This window comes from Megalobrama amblycephala, linkage group LG15 (assembly GCF_018812025.1).
Source record: "Megalobrama amblycephala isolate DHTTF-2021 linkage group LG15, ASM1881202v1, whole genome shotgun sequence".
NCBI classification, from domain to species: domain Eukaryota; kingdom Metazoa; phylum Chordata; class Actinopteri; order Cypriniformes; family Xenocyprididae; genus Megalobrama; species Megalobrama amblycephala.
This window is the reverse complement of record NC_063058.1, coordinates 19670492-19690680: the sequence shown is the minus strand read 5'-3', so window position 1 is coordinate 19690680 and position 20189 is coordinate 19670492. Positions and strand designations below refer to the sequence as shown.

The window sequence follows — 20189 nt, the reverse complement described above, 5'->3', positions numbered from 1 at the left end:
TTGTTTTAACAGGTGAAATTATGTGTGTATTTGATTGTTGGTATTTAAAGTTGTTTTAATTGTTATTATTTTTGAGCAAAATGATTACCTCAAGTGATTATTTGCAGCATGACGCATTTCTGCGTATTTTAGGTAGGCTGTGTTAAGATGCTAAACGTGTAAGTCTTTGTCTATGAATATATTTATGCTCAAAAGTTTTGAGGCGTAATCTTAAATATTAATGTCAGAGTTAGGGAAATTATTTGAACGACTGCAGTTCATTAACGATTCTTTTAGTACTTTTGTGGAAGAAATATTTGGACATGATATGTAATTATTATCGCTGCCGTCAGATAAAATGAAATGATTTTTTTTTTTGATGTTTGAAAAATATCAAAATATTTTTCCTAACTAGCCTATATATTTAATAAAAAAAACAGAAATAGTTCATTCCAAAAATACCACAGATTGCAATAAAACAGGCAGTAAATAAACTGTTTTAATTTCAAGTCTCATTAGCCCTACTGTAAATGTAACACAACACTATTATTAGTTCATGATGAAAATATCTAGTTAGAAATAAAAACTTGCGGTTAATTTATGAGTCATAATTTAAAGAGCCGGTGTTGTGCCAAATTCTGACCCCCGGCAGATTATTACCTGTCCAAGTCCCTGGTATAGGTAGGATTAGGTGTGGGGTTGAGGTTAGGATTAGGCAATCAGGTAGCGGCTTCAACGAGGGGGGTAATAATTTGGCAGGGAGACCAAATTTGGCACAACACCTGTTCGTAAGAACCGCTGTATGTTTTAAAAGTATCGACTCACGTCATTCGTTCTAGGATCGGACTACACTAATCACACAGTATGTTTTGTGCTTTATGTTTTTGATTCAATAAAAAGAACAGACTCAAAAGACTCATTCTTTTGAATATAATGGAATATATTTAAAATCAAAATAATGATAAATAATATTGGCTCTATTTCAAAATCTAGTAAGCTTCCTTCCTAGACACCTTATGATGCCCAAAAATGCTGTCTAGGTACAGCAGGTTTTGAGAACAGCCAATACACAGTCATCTCTACCCCATCTCTACCCCCCCCAAAAAAATCTTGATACATTTATAAGCAATTATCAATCCTAACACCGAGCTGCCTACTTAGACAATGTTCCACGAGACTATTATGCCCGAAAATGCTGTCTAGCTTATCAGTAGGTTTTGAGACGCAGCCACTGATTTGTTTGCCCTCCGTGACTCAGCGTTGCTGTCTGTGACTCTTTCTCTCCTTCCCTCTTTCTCTTTCGTTCGCTTTGCAATACATTTGCACATCTGGCCGCTTAAGGACCATTCATGAAAAATAATGACTAAATAGATGACTCGTTCTGTGTTTGAAAATAATTGTGAAGGCTAATTAAACTCACAAAATGACTCTTTGCCTCATTCGGCACAGCTGACATTTGAATCTACTGTATTAATATATTCTGCTCTTGATTAAATTATCTGTATCATAGGAGTACAAAACAATATCAGTGAACTAAATTAAACCTGCTTGAACTAAAAGTAATCTAACTGATACGATGAAGAGTTGATAGTCTTAGCTTTTGAGGAGATACTGGAGACTATTTTAAACACATCTCGCAGTTCTGAAATGATTCAGTCGTTCCTTGGTTCTCTTTCCTGGCATAGCTGTTTGGGTGGGATTCTTGCATAGAGAAACACCCACTGACATCAGTGGGTCTAACAGCATTAGCTGCTGAGTCATTGTCCCATTGATACTGGTTGTAGCCCAAAGCAAAGTATGGTAGAGGTGCAGAGTGGACCTGCTTTTATAATATGAGATGGAAGTTCCTTCAATATATAATCTTATTTAATTCATCTGTTTTGTGGCAGTGTGCTGGGTTATTAGGCTTAGAGAGATTCATCATTAAGCTTTCATGATATCATTGGTGCTAGGCTCAATGTTAGGACACTGAAGGGCACATCCATCTGCCACAGAGTAAAAATGGGCCATTGAAGACTTTGAACACAAGGGTGAATGGGTTGTGGTGCTTTACCAAAGTGACTCACGCTTTGTTCCGTTTGACATTGGAAAATGCTGAAAAAAGGAACAGCAATTTTAGACCTACTGATTATAGTTTCCACGGACAACACAAATTGTCCAACTTAGGAAAATATTAGCAACTCAACTTTGGACTTACTGGATAATCTTTCAGGATTTAGGAACGGTCAGTTGAGACAAACAACCTCTCAGTGGTGGATTACTCAGCGGAAAGGGACACGACCCAAGTTGCAGGAGGTGCCTGTCTGTGGATTGTAGCACTTTTAATTACAATTCAATCTCTTAGACAGGCATGCAATTTTGTTCATATGTTTTCCCTTCAAACATTTAATCATAACGACTGCTTTGCTGCCGTCAAAATAAACCGTTAAATTCTAATTGACTTGTTTACTCTCAGTATTTATACTAAGTCAGCTTATTAGCTGATTTAAATGTATACTGGTAGATTTTTTATGGCACCTGCTCATTAAGTTTATATTAAAGCATCATTCATCATAGAGCGTATTCGAACAGTCTCGATGAAAGTCATGCACACAAGCGTGCTGAAAACAAGATGTGATGTGATGCTGCACACTGATCACTGTCATGGTGAGGTGGTATGATGTAAGGCTGTTCCATTTGCTCCAAAGTCACCTTTTGGTGAAAGATTTCAGTCTTTTGAAGGCGTTTTGTGTTGGTGGGTATGTGGGTGAGTGCGCAAATGGCCATCATCCCTGGGAGCTTGCAAATTTAGTGTGGGAGGATCACCCTCTTTTTCATTTGTAGTGCTGCAGTGAGAATTCCTCCACTGCTGCTGAATCACTGTGGTCTAAATTGGTCAATAATTGTTGCTTGTTCTGGTTTAAGATCTTTTACCTTATTATTTGCTAATCATACACATTGCCTTAGGAGATTTTCTGTGTTTAAAGGGTGTTTCTTTGGTACAACTCTTTGTGTGCAGTGTAACTGCGGCAGGATATTGGGAATGTGGAACAATAGAATCTGTGTTATATGTGAATTAAATATAAGCTTGAGCTCAGAAATAAATCTTGGATTTACTTAATGCATAGAAATGAGGCATTGATACCCAAGGGATATCAAAGGGATACCATACAGGGAGTCAGTTATTTACATAAAATAAAAACCCAGGCATCAGGACTTAATTTGGATCTATTATTTGATAATGACTGGCTGACTATACATTATCTGGTTTATTAGATTGCTGCTGACCAAATAAAGAAATACTATACACTGAGAAGAAATACTGATTTGGGTCGAAATTATTTAGTAGATTATTTTAAAATTTAAAAAAAATAGCCTATTACACCATAGAAAACAAAAACTCCCAAGCAACAAGACAAAATGGCAACAATATTAATAAATACATTTAAGTCTTGCTATTATTATTAGCCTAATCTCCATTCCAAGTTCCTTTTACTATGGAGTAATTAGTCCATAACATATTGTAACGACAACATAACATGTTGACCTCGATTTTATATAACTTATATAGTTATAAGATCTTTGTGTTTCTTATTGGTTTTTCTGAGCAATTTTTGTACAGTTTTATGCTCACAATTTTTAATTTTCTACTGTTTTATGTAGTCAGCAGTAATAATTGTTTAAAGATCCATTAAAGATCCATCCCAAGATGGTGCCAATTGGAATTATAACATGTGTTGATATTAAAAGAGAGACCATGAGTGTTACGAGAGGCATAAATGTAGCACCAGTATGTTGCCACAATGGGAAATGGCAAAATATGCTGTATATTTTAGTAGTCATGATACAAAAATACTTAGTATTTTAGTGCTCAACACTCAAGTATTCCAGAGAGCTGTGTATAAGAGATAAAAGATAAAATCATTTTGCATCGTTTTTAGAAATTGCTAATTTATCACCACTATCATTTTAATCATTAACAGTTCAGTTCAATGGACAGTTGTTCACTTGATTTGCAGTCACTACAGCTGGGATAGAATATTAAGATTTCTAATGAAAAATTCATCCACTTATTTGTAATAGGATCTCTTCAAATGGCTGAATACTGTTTAGAACAAGATTATTTTTTTTGAAAATAGGCTCATTTTCCAACTCTCCTAGAGTTAAACAGTTGAGTTTTACCGTTTTCGAACCCATTCAGCCGATCTCCGGGTCTGGCGGTACCACTTTTAGCATAGCTTAGCATAGTTCATTGAATCTGATTAGACCGTTAGCATCTCGCTCAAAAATGACCAAAGAGTTTCGATATTTTTCCTATTTAAAACTTGACTCTTCTGTAGTAACATCGTGTACTAAGACCAACGGAAAATGAAAAGTTGAGATTTTCAATGATATTACGCACCGTCTCTCACAAATGTGTCCATGGTTGCAAGGCACGTTCCCTGTGCAAGCAGGGTGGTCACAGGCACTGCGTAATATCACTGCGGCCTGCTGCACCCATGGTACGGCAGCAAAGTTCCTTGATTATTACGCCAGAATGAGAGTATAGTTCCTAGCCATATCGGCCTACAAAATCGCAACTTTTAATTTTCCGTCGGTCTTAGTACACAGTGTAACTACAGAAGAGTCAAGTTTTAAATGGGGAAAAATATCAAAACTCTTTGGTCATTTTTGAGCGAGATGCTAACGGTCTAATCAGATTCAATGAACTATGCTAAGCTATGCTAAAAGTGGTACCGCCAGACCCGGAGATCGGCTGAATGGATTCAAAAACGGTAAAACTCAACTGTTTAACTCTAGGGGAGTTGGAAAATGAGCCTATTTTCAAAAAAAGTGGAGTGTTCCTTTAATACAGCATATCTGGCTCTGCTCATGTAACTTCTAAAGGCCTTGCGTACTACCGTTTGTTAATAGTCATTTGAATACCTTACTCTAATGTTTAATGAATTATGCATGAAACATTGCACATTATTTCCATCACAATTACTTTATTTATATTCTTTGATTTTAAAGATGGCAACATGAATACTCAAGATATATTTACGTACTATCAAATGTTAAACGTATATAATTCAAAAAAGGCTAAAACCTCAGCCTGTCAGTTGCTAATTTTCAAGTCCACCCCTACACTGTCTGTAAATCATCTGGTTTGAGGACCATGGAAACACTGACATTTCAGAGGAAATGCTGACTCATAGAACAGACCCATGTTCTCTTTCAGATCAGAAGGTGTTCGGTATTTATACTGCTTCCTACCTGCTTCATAAGCATGCCTCCGTATTGCATTTCAAACCTGTTATTAACATCTGAGCATGTGTATTTTTCCATCACTTGCTGTATACTCATGACATTTTCCTTTATTTGAACTGGCAGTGTGCTGGGTTATATTATATCTTTACTCAAGTAAGGCCAATTATAAAAGATGCACTTATCAAGCACTTACTATTTTCTTAGGTCTAAAGCTTTTCTTCATTTTTCTTTTGTTCCTGCCTATTAAATTGTCACATTTATGTGGTCATATTATGTGTAATCTGAAGTTTTTGTGGCACTGGGACATTGTGGTGAAATGGCACAGAGTTCTGGAGTCTCTTCAGTGTTGAAGAAACATCCAGCCCTTATTCAGAACCACAAAGATGTGGCTTCAAATGCTAATGACCGGTCTGTGTGGTGGCATGATCTCATAGTTGGCTCAGGTTTAGGCTGGAGTTTTCTGCCCCCCTAGGAAACAGTGGTACAGCACCAACAATCTTCTCGTACCCTTTTCTTTCTTTAAAACTTGCTTCCTCCTTAGTCCACATCTTACCTAATGTGGTCCTCTCACAATGCGCAAACTGAAGTCTATATTTAATGTATACTTAAATGTCTAACGTACTGTGTGCATAAAAAATGTATAAAATAATGAAGATAAAAACTGTTCACAGTTGGAAGAGCAGAAGAATATTCTAAATATCAAGAGTGTTGCTTAAATATAGGAATGCAAAACCTACTAAACCTGTTAAAAGGTTTGGGGTCACTGTGAATATTATCATATAACATTAAAATAAGTTGTCTTGGTGAAAAACCGCATCGAACAAAAAAAGTATATGTACAATTACTTTCTTTTAAGTGTTTATTATAAATTTTATATTGGTTTCGATTTTACTTTTTAGTCTTATTACATATTTTATACATAAATAGGCCTACATATTAGGCCTAGATATTTTATAAGGCTGCTTTCCATATGCTGCTTCATTTATGTCTCATATTTCCATTTGTGGACTGCCAACTTATTGTGCAAGTTATCAGATGTTACTATTTTTGAGTTCTGTGAACCAAAGAACTCTGTATTTTGCCAGTATAAGAGCTACAATCAGAAATTCCATGCAAATAAGGTACAAAAGCACAACATGCACTCTTGCTGGGGCATTGTGCCGCTGCCACACCCTTTACCCAGGTGGCTGTCTGAGATTCAGTGACACATCCGCGATAAAAGAGGCTTTAATATGCTTAACAGCAGAATCATTCAGCATTGCCAAATCACAGGACTAGGATTACCAGAAGAAACTAGGGCACTCGCTTCTTGTGTAGATGCAAGTCCAAAGAAATATTGGGCAGCTTGTTTTAGGGTTTTATAGAGTGTATAGAGCACTTACATCATGTACTATGGCAGAAATTGCTCATCTGCACAAATGATATGGTGGCTAGCGCTATCATTTATAATAATTTCTGATTACTACTTTAATGGTTTCTTTACCATTACTTTAAGTGTCCCATCATACTTCTCTCAACCACCAGTGTAGACTAAGACTGGATTGATGACACATTTATGGGATTACCATAAGCCCCTCAAGTAACATTAATTCTCTCCGTGCTGAAAAGCTAGTTAGATAAAAACAAACACCTGTAGTGCTTTATGCCTCATGAATGTTCATGTCAAATTGGAAATAATAATAAAAAGAAAACCTCTGTGTCATCTGTACATGCAATGGGAATTAATGGTCTGTTCCACTGGGACAGACAGATTTAGCATTGCTAATACAGCGCACCACAGCAAGATGTGCCGTTCACAAGGTTATTTGCTCCCAAAAGCACATAGGATGGTGGCATGACTGACTGTTTTAGATGCTCGGATGAGGCGATTCTGTTCCCAAACTTCCACGGGCCTCAATCTCTTGGGTGACCATATCTAGAGCAAAATATCTGGAGCAGTGCGGATGCTTGGTCTGTCTTCTATCATAGCACTGTTTGAGCTTATTTTAACAGAGTGCTCTCATTTCTAGAGTTCATGAGCGGATATTTATATCAAGCGGGTCAGGTGAGGTAGGACTGGATCTCTACACTAGACCTTCTTAAAAAATGACTGTTTTATGATGCTAATGCAATTAAGATGTTTCTACTGTCAAACCTAAGCCATTAATTAATAATCAGCAGTTATGAAGTTGCTTGTTCAACAGATACATTGGATACCTTAACTTAACCTTGGACTTTTAGACTACTGTTACAATGCTACATTCTTTCCCATTCTTTAGTGACTGTGGAAAAATGCCAAAGGGAGTAGTGGAAAACTGGAAGCTGGCTGAACACACTGCTCTGCAAAACCATCTGTTTATTCAAAATGGCAAAGGAGTTTTGTGGTTTCTAAGTCCATTTTGAGATCATCAATATGCTAATGTACTCCTAAATGTTGACAAAATTCACTTTTAGCAGATAAACACATTTAAAATTTACAGTCTTTTTGCAGGTTTGTAAAGATTCATCCATAATTTTTTTGTATTTAAAAAATGAAATTAAAATTAAGTAATTTAAGTTAAATTTATACTTTTTACCCTTCTAACATTGATTTTTTTTTAGCTAATTCTGAGTTTCTAAAAATTCTAATTGAGTTTCAAAAAAGTGTCATTTTTATCACCTACTGTACATTTGTTAATCTTCTGAGCTCTGCCTCTTCCTAAGATTTTCATCAAACAACAACAAAGAGAGCAACACACAAAGTATTCATTACAAAAAGCCAATAGACCCATGTAGCTCTGGGCATTGTGCCAATGGCAAGGCATTGCAGTGCCTGAGACTTTCTCTTGTTTCTTTGTACTTTGTCAATCTGCAGAGAGCAGCAGGGTCAGAGCTACTAGTTTGTTGTTTCCGTGGCAGCCTGTATTATTTGCATTCAGTTTGTCCTGGTGAGATCTGCCTCACCCGTTTTCACATATGTTGTACTTTCACTTCTGTACTTCCATCTCATACCATCTGGCTCATAGAAGCAATGCTGGGCTTAGGCCAGCTTGGTCCAAACCCCGGTCGTGCTGCGTTCAGCAGCTCTTTGATTATCCCACTAATTCCTCCATACACCCTGCTCTTATAATACTCTTTACACAACTGAAAACTCAGGATAAATGTGTTTGGACTAGACTCTTCAGACAATGTAAAGACTTGTATTGCATTTGTGATTTCTCCCTATTAGCTTCACATGGATATCCTCTAATTGTAATATACACCTAAACCCCTTACTTCTGACTATAATCCAAACATCCATGATGTTTCATTAACAGGACTCTTGCAGGATTGTCCTTGAAATGCATTGCACTAAGGTTGTCTTGTATCTGTGGACATGCTACACTGTCCATCTTGGAATCCTTTTCTAAATGAATGAAGATTGATTTGAGTGATAGCTATGCCTTTCAGGGACATTCATTTTAATTAACAATGATCAATCATATGCCTACTATCATTGACTTAAATGAACAAATCAATACAGTGTTGTTACAGGACATGCTTTGGAGGATTAAGCTCTGGCTGTGGTGTTGGGCGTTTCAGTTACAAATTAGCATTTAGCACTTTCCCAAAGAAGTTTTCCTATATCATTTTGATTAGTGTGTTTCTCTTTTTTAGAATAGTGACATACAGTTTTGGTGATACTTTTCCAGTAACAAGCAACCTAAATTGGTTTGTCCTAAAGTTTGATTCAATCTAGTGAATTGGTTCATCCTAAAGTGCGATTCATTAGGTTGAATCAGTTAATTTGGACAGTAAAAAACAGAATAAAAAAAGAATCATTGATACAGTTATATACCTAAGGAATATTCTTATTTAATTTGTTATATTTATTATAAATTGGTGAGATCAAATTTGATGTCACTCTATTTAGGATCATTCATTCATTCATTCATTCAAACCTTCTTTGTTTTTGTGCCAGAAAAGTGCAGTTTTGATGAAATTATAAATTTATATCATTGTATATATATATATATATATATATATATATATATATATATATATTAAATGTAACCTGCTTAAGTAGCTTCAGTGTAGTTAGTAGTTTGTAGCTTAGCCAACTACTTTCGCAAAAGAGTAGCCATAATGTAGTTTAACGTAATATCTGAATATCAGTAATAGAAAACATATTTCTTTCTTCCAGGACAAAGGACTCTGCACCACAAAAGTGATGTTCTTGAGACTGTTGTATTAGTAAACCCGTCAGAAGATACTGTTATCTCTGAGGTAAGATCTCTGGACAAGGTGCTGTATGTTTCTAATAAAGATGAAAAAGTTTTATGTTAGATTTAATAACCTTGTTTAAAATAACCTTGCTGCAAACAGACTGACTCTAATAGACTAATGTGTTTTAAATGTCCTCTATGTCTCTTAATATGTCCTAGATCCATTGTCTTGTATCTGACCCAGCTGTGCATAAACTACTGGTCCTGAGTGGGCAGAGCTCTGACCAAGGTGACCTGGTTCTCCAAACTGGAGTGTTCAGTCATCAAACCTTCTCACGTGTGTTTTCTGACTCTGGGGTAAGCTTAGATAATATAATTGTATTTAAATTGATAAAAAAAATAAATAAATACATATTGACTAATTTTAACTTGTTTTCCTCATGTAGGTCAGTAATTTACTGGCTAAATCCAGCTCTGGACAGCAGGGATCACTGACTGTGTCTTGTCGTGGTGAGGCAGGCTGGAGCTCTCTGGGGCAACAGCAACACATTAGGGAGTTGCTGAATTATAGGCTGAATCCAGAGCCCATACTCCCTAAGATGGAGGGGGTCACTGAGTTTACTGAATATATATCTGAGACTGTGGATGTACCATCCCCATTTGACCTTCTTGAGCCTCCAACCTCTGGAGGATTCCTAAAGCTCTCAAAGCCCTGCTGCTACATCTTTCCTGGTGGACGGGGGGACTCTGCACTTTTTGCTGTCAATGGTTTTAACATTCTGATTGACGGTGGCTCTGACAGAAGGTCATGCTTCTGGAAGCTTGTCAGACATTTAGATCGTATTGATTCTATCCTTCTTACACATATTGGTGCTGATAATCTTCCTGGGATCAATGGACTCCTTCAAAGGAAGGTTGCAGAGCAGGAGGAAGAGCAGTCTCAAGGCTCAACCACCTACAGTGACTGGATGAAAAACCTGATATCGCCAGAGCTCGGAGTCATGTTCTTCAATGTACCTGAGAAGCTTCGCACATCAGAATCAAATTTGAAAGTTAAGCGAAGTATTGAGGAAGCCTCTCTTACATTGCAATACCTCAGCAAGCTGGGAATTAAGCCTGAGCCTCTTTTTCGAGTGGTTAGTAATACCATTGAGCCCATTACTCTTTTTCACAAGATGGGTGTGGGCAGGTTAGACATGTTTGTCCTGAACCCTGTGAAGGACAGTAAGGAAATGCAGTTCCTCATGCAGAAGTGGGCAGGTAACAGCAAGGCCAAGACAGGGATAGTGCTTCCCAATGGAAAAGAGGGAGAAATATCTGTACCGTATTTGACATCTATTGCAGCTCTCGTCGTATGGCTTCCTGCCAACCCTTCAGAGAAAATCGTAAGGGTTTTATTCCCTGGAAATGCACCTCAGAACAAAATCCTTGAAGGGCTTGAAAAGTTGAAGCACCTTGATTTCTTGAGGTATCCAGTAGCCACACAAAAAGACATAAATTCTGGCGTTTCACCTTCAGCTGTAAAACAAACAAAGCTAAAGCAAAGAACTGACAGCAAAGAAAGTCTCAAATCATCTCCCAAGACTCACGCACCAGCTAAGCCTTCTAAGAAAGAAACCGATGAGCATGAGGATGCATCCATAGTCGAAACAAAGAGTGACTCTGTCAAAGAAAACAAGATTGAGAAAAAAGAAGAAAAGAAGCACACCAAGCCATTGAAACCGAAAACAGAAGTGACTGAAAAGAAAAAGTTATTGAAGGAGAAATCACTGAAAAAACACCCAAAGGAAAGGGTGTCCAAAATGGATGAAAAGAAAGACAAAGAAAAGAGGGAAGTTAAGAAAGAAAAACGTGAAATTAAAAAAGACGATGCTGTGAAAAAAGATGAGAAAAAGTTTAAAGCCAAGGACACATCAAAACTCGAACTTAGGAAAATAACTAAACCTGACCTGAAACCTTTCACTCCAGAGGTCAAGAAGACCCTCCACAAGGCCAAAACCCAAGGTAAACCCAAAACAATAAAGAGCAAACCTACAACTGCCAAGGTAGAGTGTGCAGAGATTGCTGCAGAACCAGTGGCTGAGAAAATCAAACTTGAGGAACAGGAGAATGGGTCAGGAGAAGCCATAATTTCTCCATCTATTCCCGAAGATTTAACAAAAGACTTTGATGAAATAAGACCCACTGAAGCAACAGATCAGTCTGAAGCCCCTAAAAGTGCCCTTACTGTCTCTGGATTGCCAGCTGAAAGAGATGATGAAACCTCAAATGCCGCAGAGGAACACGAACAAGATCATGTTACAGAAACTGATATTGTGGAACAGAAAACTACAGAAAAAGAAGTAGCGCTATCAGCAGAAATCAAAGAAGTGCCATCAGCAGAAGTGAAAGATCAACAGGATGAGCCCCAAACATCAGAATTAGAGAAATTTGAGGATGAGGGTGCTGCAATTGAAGATGAAGATGATGAGGAGGTTGAGATACAGCCTGTTAAGAAGACAGAGGAAGAGGAGGAGGAAGACATGGGAATAGGAGATGAAGAAGATGAAGGGGGAGCAAAGGAAACCAAAGACTTGGAGGGAGTGGACAGAAAACATGAAGTTGAGGAAATGGAGAAGCAAAAACAAGCAGAGGAAAGAAAGATTGAAGTTGAAGAGGAGCAGCTTGAAGAAGAGGATGTGATTGAAAAAGCTGAGTTAGAGGAAGCAGAGGATTTGGATGCCATTGCAGATGAAGAAATAAAAGATCTCTCTGCTGAGAAAATCAAGGAAGAAGAGGATGCATACTTGTCAAATGTTGGAGGTGTCACAGCTGGCATTACCTCTACAGCCCAAGGAGCTGCTGCAGCAGAAAACTTATCATACATTCAGGATGAAACCATACCAGGTTACTCTGAGACTGAGCAGACCATCTCAGATGAGGAGATCCATGAAGAAGCAGAGGACAGGATACCACACCTTCAGTATGAGGTTGGTAGCTATGATGTCTCTGTCCCAGACCAACCAGGCTCCTTTGATGCCATCCATGGAATGAGAGAAATGCAAGCAGCTGCAGTGGGAAATGGAACAGGCAAAGTAGTGATGGGTGCACATGAGCCAGCTATTTCTATCTACACCAGCATACTCGCAGCTCCATTAGCTGAAGAGGAACATGTTTCTTCAGCAACATCCATAACAGAGTATGACAAACTGTCTTCTTTACCCACTTCCGTTGCAGAAGATCAGTCAGTGGCATCAGTCACAGCACCTCAGACTGAAGACACTGGAAAAAGCTCCCTGGTCTTGGACACCGTTCAACCGGTTTCTCAGACTGAGGCCACCCAAGGAAAAGATCACCTACATTCTGCTGGAACCATCTCACCAACATCCTCCTTAGAGGAAGACAAGTGCTTCAAATCATCTCCCTCTGAGGAATCTCCTCCACTTCCCTTAGAAGGCAAAACCGAGGGAATTGAGATGGCTGCCCATTACGATGATGAAGAGGAGGATGAATATGAAGATCAAACACCAAATGTTGACATCTCACTTGGAAAGTTACAAGAAGGATATGCCTCACCTGATAAACTTGAACACAAGGAGAAAGAAATGGACAAACCCAAAAGTCTTGTGCCTTTAGTTCCTGATACTTCATCTGATGAAAAATCCTTACCTCCTGAGATAGAGAATGCATCTGTATCACCTCCTAGGGGGGATTCATCTTTCGAAGTACAAACAATACCCTCTTCCCCATCGCACAGTGTTTCTAAGCTTCCTGTTTCTGAAGCTAGTGTTTTTCCAGAGGTGGAAGACCGGTGCATTAGTCCTGATGACAGCACTGTGAAAATGGCTTCTCCAACACATTCTGGACCACCTAGTGCATCTCACTCTCCCTTCAGAATGTCACCTGTGGAAAGGAAAGATAAAATGCTCCTTAAAGAGACCCATCAAGAACCAGGAGTGCCACTTAGCACTACTGAAATTGAATTTGAAAAGGAGAGTGGGAAACAAAAACCTGACATTTTAGATGAGAAGGAAATACCTCAAGCAGAGGACGAAGAAAAGAAGATAATCCAGGAAGCAACCTCTGCACCATCTCCACTTGCTGATGACTTCTTAGCTAAGAAAGAAAGTATATCAATTCTACCATCAAAAGAAATTAGTGATACAAAGGTAATGCCTGATCCAAGTGTTGAAAAGAAGGGCGAAGTTGAAGAGGACTTAAAAGAGAGCAGTAAGGCTGTAATCCTTGAGGATAAAGATAGCAAGTTATCTGATGATCATGACGTTGAAGAAACTTGTGATTTAAAATCATCTACAGACAAAGAAGAGAAAAGAGAAAAGAAAGAAAAGGAGGGTGAGAGAGATGATGCTGAAGAGAAGCATATGGAGAAAGACCGATTATTAAAGTATGCAGAGGTTACAGATAAAGGTGATGTAATATCAGAACCTGAAAGAGCATTGCCCTCTAAAGAGGATTTTGATAAGAAAAATGCAAATGTAGAAGAGTTTCAAGACAAGAGTTCTCCAGCTGTTCTGGAAAGGTCGGAGACCGAGAAACAGGAGAAACAAGAAATTCAGTCAGAGAAAGACAAAATTTCGTCTAAATTGGTAAAGGAATCCAATGAGAAAGATCTGACTGATACATCTTGTCAGATTTTAGAAAGCCCAGACATCAAAGCAGAAACATTGACATCTCATACAGAGACACAGGACACTGTAGAGACAGATATGACAACTAAACCGGAAAAGACCTCTGAGCAGAAATCAGAGTCAGCTGATATTATACCTGAACAGGTGGCTTCGGTGGAAACTGATTCATCCATCTGTATAGCCCAGTTTAAGGAAGACACAGATGGCCTCAAATCTCAAATACAACAGTTAAGTGAAAAAACAGATGTTACCTTAATAGATGAAGAAAAGGTGGAAAGTAAAAGTGAGGCTGAGCTGACATATGATATTTCAGCTGCCAAAGAACATGAAGAATCTAACGATAAAAATGTAGAGGTAGTAAAAACTGTTACACAAGAGCAAATTTCCCTCTCAAAACCAGATGTTCCATCTACAGAGATGCATGCAGAGGTGTCCATTATAAAGAAAGATATGTCTGCTAAAGATGAACAAGAATCTGAAAGGAAGTCAGTGCAAGAGATGGAACCTCATATATTAGGGGCAACTCCAGGTGAGACTGAAATTACTAGTAAACAAGATGAAGACTTGAAGGAGAAACTATTGGAAGAAACTCAAACCACACAACATTTAGTAAAAGCAGATGTATCATCCAAAGAAGAGCCTCAAATTTCACATTCCGTCATTTCACAGGACACAGATGATGTGCAGCAAACTAGCCAAGATATGGAAAAAACTGTAGAAGACACTAAATCCAAAACACAAATATCTATTTCAGACAAAATGGATTCCTCACTAGTATCAGACCAAGAATCTAGAGATGAAGCAGCAGAATTGATCCAAGGTCAAGTCTCGCTGTCTGAATCTGAGAAATTAGATTTGTCTGCTAAAGATGATCAGGACCACAAAAACAAAGAGGTTGTGAAGCTAACTAGCAAACCAGATGAAGAATCTACAGAATGTCAGACTTATGAAAAAACAGATAAGCATACTATCTCTAAATCTGATTTTGAATCTGAAGTGAAGAGTGAATCCCAGGCAATAAGAGAACCAGAGAACGAAGTTTTGCAAGCTAAAGAGGATGAAATAAGCAAAGGCATATTTTTCAAATCTGAACAACCAGTTGAGTTTGAAGACATATCCTCAATACCATATGAATCAAAAGAGTATGCAGAACATACTCAACTTCAGATATCTACAGATCAATCACCATCTGACAGTACAGATATGGCTGCTAAGAAGGACCAACAGTATGAAGAAAAACACACAGAAGAGACTGTAACTGAAGTACCTCAAACAAGTATGGCAAAAGATGCACCATCAGACACAAAACAAAAACTTGAGACCATATCTGTGGGAGACGAAAAGACAGAACAGATTACATCAGAATTAAAATCTGTGGTTTCAAAATCAGAACACGATACTGTAGACCTTCCCATTGTAGAAGATAAAACAATTGATTCAAAAGTTAGCAAAGAGTCTGAGGAGCAATTAATGAAAGAAGATGCATCAAAATTGGTGTCAGATGACACTAAAATGGACTTGGGAACTAAACGGAAATCTCTGGATAAATCTTCAGAACAAATTTTTGAGACCTTAGATCGGAGCTGTGAAGAAAATTTGAAATTGAAAGATGAACCTAAAGAAGATATTAAACAAGACACATCATTACATGAAACGGATACCTTTCTATCATCAGACATTGGATGCAAATTAAATTTAGATTATAAAGAAAAATGCATTGAAGAAACCTCAACTGTAGACAAAACAAAAGACATCAAGTCAACCTTTGAAACTACGTTTCCAACCAAATTTTCAGATGAAGATGAAAGTACCGAGGAGGATGAAGGAGATGCTGTTTGTATGGGAGGTGCTGGTTCAAGACCATTATCAGTGGAACCATGGAAGTCAGAGGAACCAAAGGTAAGCAGTTCTGCACAACCACCTGAGACAAGTATGAAAAAAGAGGAAATTGTGGCCCATTTAGAAGAGAAAGAGTTGACCAGAGATTCAAGTGGCACATCAACTGAACCACTGAAGGTGGATACCACATCACTTACACCTCCTGCAGATACAAGTAAAAAAACTGTCTCTGAGACTCTAACTGAGAGCAAACCAATGAGTATCACACTGCCTAGCTTCGAAAATCAAGGCAGTGTTGAGGATAGCCAACATCAAACATTGATCTCTGCAAAGGAAGCCGCAAAACTCGAGAAGGAGGCTGAGAGGGAAAGGGAAGGAGAACGAGAGGCTGCCTCTCCAGGGTTAGAGTCACATTCTGATTTTCAAAAGACTGACAGTGCTGATGAGAAATGTGCTGAAAAGGCTGATAGTGAGAAAATGAAATCTGATGACAAAATGATGTATGAAGTGGAAAAAGAAAGCTATGAAGCTTCTAAATATGAGCCTTATGAAAAGCCCATTTCAAAAGACACTGAGAGAGAAAAAGAGGAAGAAGACCAGTACCCTAGTCTGGATAGAGATTTAGATGAACACAGAAAAAGTCTGGCCTCTTTGCTTGGAGCTACTTGTTCAGTAGAGGAACAAAGTGATGATGAGCCAGTGTCTTTCAGCAAGGTTGATTACCAGACTTCAAGTATTCACAGCAGCCACAGTGCCTACTCAGAGCAAGACAATAAGGAGCGATACCAAGAGGAAGAATTGGTTAGAGAAGAGAGACCAGATCTTTTTGTTGACAGTAGTTTTACAACTGACAGCAAAACCATGTCTGCTGCAGGTTCAAGCTTGTTTGCCTCTAGTGATTTGCAAGACAAATCAGAGAAATTGGAGAGAGAAGAGAAGGAGAAGGAGAAAGAGGTCACACATTTTCTTCCTCAAGAAAAAGATGATGAAAGTCATGTTAAATTGTCAGATAAAGAACCATGTACATCTGCTTCCTGCTTTTCAAAACCTGATACGCAAGAGAAAGACCATAAAACAGAAGAAACATTGGCAATGTCTCATTCAGAGGACTTGGACAAGACCAAAACCCATGAGACTGAAGCTTCCACTCCACAAGGCTCTCTCGCATCATCACAAGATCAAAGTCTCCAGAGTCTAACAACTTCATCAACATCTGCCTATGATGAGAACAAAATGGAGAGTCCAATATCAAGTCAAGGTAACAAAGATAAAAACAAACTGGATTCAGCTGAAAGCAAAGATGACCCGTTTTCTTCTGGTCGGTACTCACCACCTGAGAAGGACATGCTGCCTGCCAGGTTATTGGCTGAAGATCCCAGCACCGCCACTCCTGGTTCTTCGGGGCAGTCTGTGAAAGTTGATGACAATGTTCTTGCACTCGAGTGCACTGGCAAAACAGATTCTCTTTCCAGCAAGACATTGATTGTCAGTGCAGAGACAGAGGAATGTTTGGTCAGAAGCCAAAAAATATTTGCAGAAGAAGAGGATGACTATGAGGATGAGGAAGAGGAAGAGGAAAATGCAAGTGACTTGGATGTTGAAAAGGGTGCCAGAGAGATGTCTGAGAAAGAGTCCAAAGCAGCATTTGATACCACGACTACATCTAAACCACTCGAAACAAAACAAGAAGACACCACTGGTTCTATAGCTTTTGGAGCAACTGCAAAAGTTCTACAGACAGACATGGTCAGTGACTCATACACAGAAAAAAGGTCACTCACAACAGAGACATCATCAGTACATGAAGAGCACCATGATGTAATCAGCAAGGAGGGTGAACAGTCCAAGAAAGAAGATACCACTGGTTCTATAGCTTTTGGAGCAACTGCAAAAGTTCTACAGACAGACATGGTCAGTGACTCATACACAGAAAAAAGGTCACTCACAACAGAGACATCATCAGTACATGAAGAGCACCATGATGTAATCAGCAAGGAGGGTGAACAGTCCAAGAAAGAAGATACCACTGGTTCTATAGCTTTTGGAGCAACTGCAAAAGTTCTACAGACAGACATGGTCAGTGACTCATACACAGAAAAAAGGTCACTCACAATAGAGACATCATCAGTACATGAAGAGCACCATGATGTAATCAGCAAGGAGGGTGAACAGTCCAAGAAAGAAGATACTAGTTCAATCCAATCTGAGATACCTAAATCCAGTGATGACAAACATGAACCACAGAAAACTTCTGATAAAAAGCCTGAAGTGTCTGAATCCATAGCTGTTGCTCAAGCGGCCATGTCTGATACAACTTACTCATCATCTTCATCCTTTAGTTACTCTTCTTCAACCTCTGCCTCATATTCAACTGGTCAACATCTTGGAGAAGGGCTAGAACCACCGATTAATATTCCTAGTGTCCAGCTAAGGTCAGATGGAGACAGTATATCATTTGAGTACTCATCCCTGAAAGAGGAAGAATCACCCATTATGGATTTACCATGTTTAAAAAAAGATGAATACATGGAAGTCTCTGATCGAATGACACCTGCTACAACAACAGCTGAGTCAATATCCAGTCTTGCCAGGTTTTCTCCTCTCAGTCCCCTGGAGGAATCCAAATCATTTCTTCAAGATCAAACATCATCGGCAGAGGAAAAGTCAGAGGAGGATATGTCAAGCATTAAATCTGACAGGGATCTAGTCTCTGATCCTAAACATGTAGCAGAACCACATTCTTCAAAACTGCCAGAATCAGCAACTTCTGCAGCTCACCCAACTGAGGTGGCATCTTCTACATCCCTCAAGTTTGACATTGTACCTCTGGAGAAGGCTGACTCTGCAGACAAACACTCACAAGAAAAATCCTCTGACGATGAGCCTGAGGACAACAAAAGCAATTTTGAGGAAGGAACCTTGCCATGCAGAATTGAGTGTGAAAGATCTTCAGCTACTGAAAAATTAAGCACAGCGTCTTTACCAGAGCAACATACTGATGTAAAACCCTCAACCACAACAATACATTCATTTGATCTGCACACCACAGATGGACCAACAGAAATGACAAGTTCTCAGAAGGTGCCAGTCACAGCTTGTGGGACTCTCAGTACTAGCACACTAAGTGAACAATGTATGAAGCAAGAAGGGGCAGAAAAGTCTGAGGAAAGTAAAGACTTGGCTGAGAAAGTACAGGAGAGGGTTGAAATTAAAGAATCACAAGCAAGCAAGATGGAATATGAAGAGAAGAGTAAGACAGATGAGAAAGAGGAAGTAAAACATAAAGCAATAGAGGAAGAACAGATACAACCTGAAAAGGAGGTTGAAGTGAGGTCAGAAAAGATGGGAGAGATCCTAGATTGTTGCAAGAAGTCAGAGCAAAAGAGTGAAAGTGAAGGTAAAACTGAAGAGTCAAAAGTAAAGAAAGAGGTAGAACAAACTGAAATGTTTGTAGAAAAGGAATGTAAGGAAAAAAATGAAGAGAATAAAGAGCTAACAGTAGAAAAGATGATGGAAAAAGACAGCAAAAAAACACATACTGTTGAGTCTAGCCAGCATAGTACCCTTGCGTCCACAGAGCAGCATGAAGATGTTGTATGTCTAAAGGCTCCACCTGGCTATGGGGAAGATGTTTATGAAGGTATAGATAAGGAAGAGGGGGATGAAGAGGAGAAAGTGAAGTATGATTCAAAAGAACGTCCACCAACTCCTCCATCAGGAGCACAGGCTTGTTACCCTGAGGTCTCCAAGAAGTCAGATGAAGGATTCACTCGACCCACTGATCTTGGAATGGAGGCCACATCCTCCCATTCACCTTCACTTTTTAAACACCGTAAAGGAGATATCTCACCGTCCTTTATTAATCCAAGCCCACAGGAGCTATCAAGTGAGGAGGGAGAGGAAGATGCCAGAAGCGATCATTCAAGAGATGACGAGCGTGAGCAACACTCTGTCAAAAGGAGATCCCACAAGCAGCAGCATTGTCATCCCCACAGTCGCCATGAGGATGGCAAAGAGGGATCGCACAGCATCCCGAGCAGTACGGCAACAGGGCACGGCATTATGCTAGCAGGGGAGGAAACTCCTCCTACATCTTTGAGCGAGTCACTCCCATCTCAGTCTGACTCAGATGTTCCTCCAGAGACTGAAGAATGTCCATCAATTACAGCAGAAGGAAACCTTGACTCTGATGAAGATGCAGAACATCTACCAGTGGACAAAATGTCTGCAGCTGGCAGCAGCGGAGGAAGCCATCATTCCTCCTCCCCGAGGAGTCACGATCCCCCTCCCATCCCAGTGAAAGACCCTCTTCCTCACCCACCACACCCTGATGTGTGCATGGTGGACCCAG

At 39.1% G+C, this 20189-nt stretch overlaps 1 protein-coding gene across 1 annotated transcript in view; it reads left to right on the top strand.

Annotated features, from left to right (window-relative positions):
* Nucleotides 1-20189, top strand: part of map1ab (microtubule-associated protein 1Ab) — a 43837-nt gene that overhangs the window by 15943 nt on the left and 7705 nt on the right. The window contains 3 exon segments of the mRNA XM_048159651.1: nucleotides 9350-9432; nucleotides 9591-9728; nucleotides 9818-20189. Coding sequence (XP_048015608.1) covers nucleotides 9350-9432; nucleotides 9591-9728; nucleotides 9818-20189 — 10593 coding nt within the window.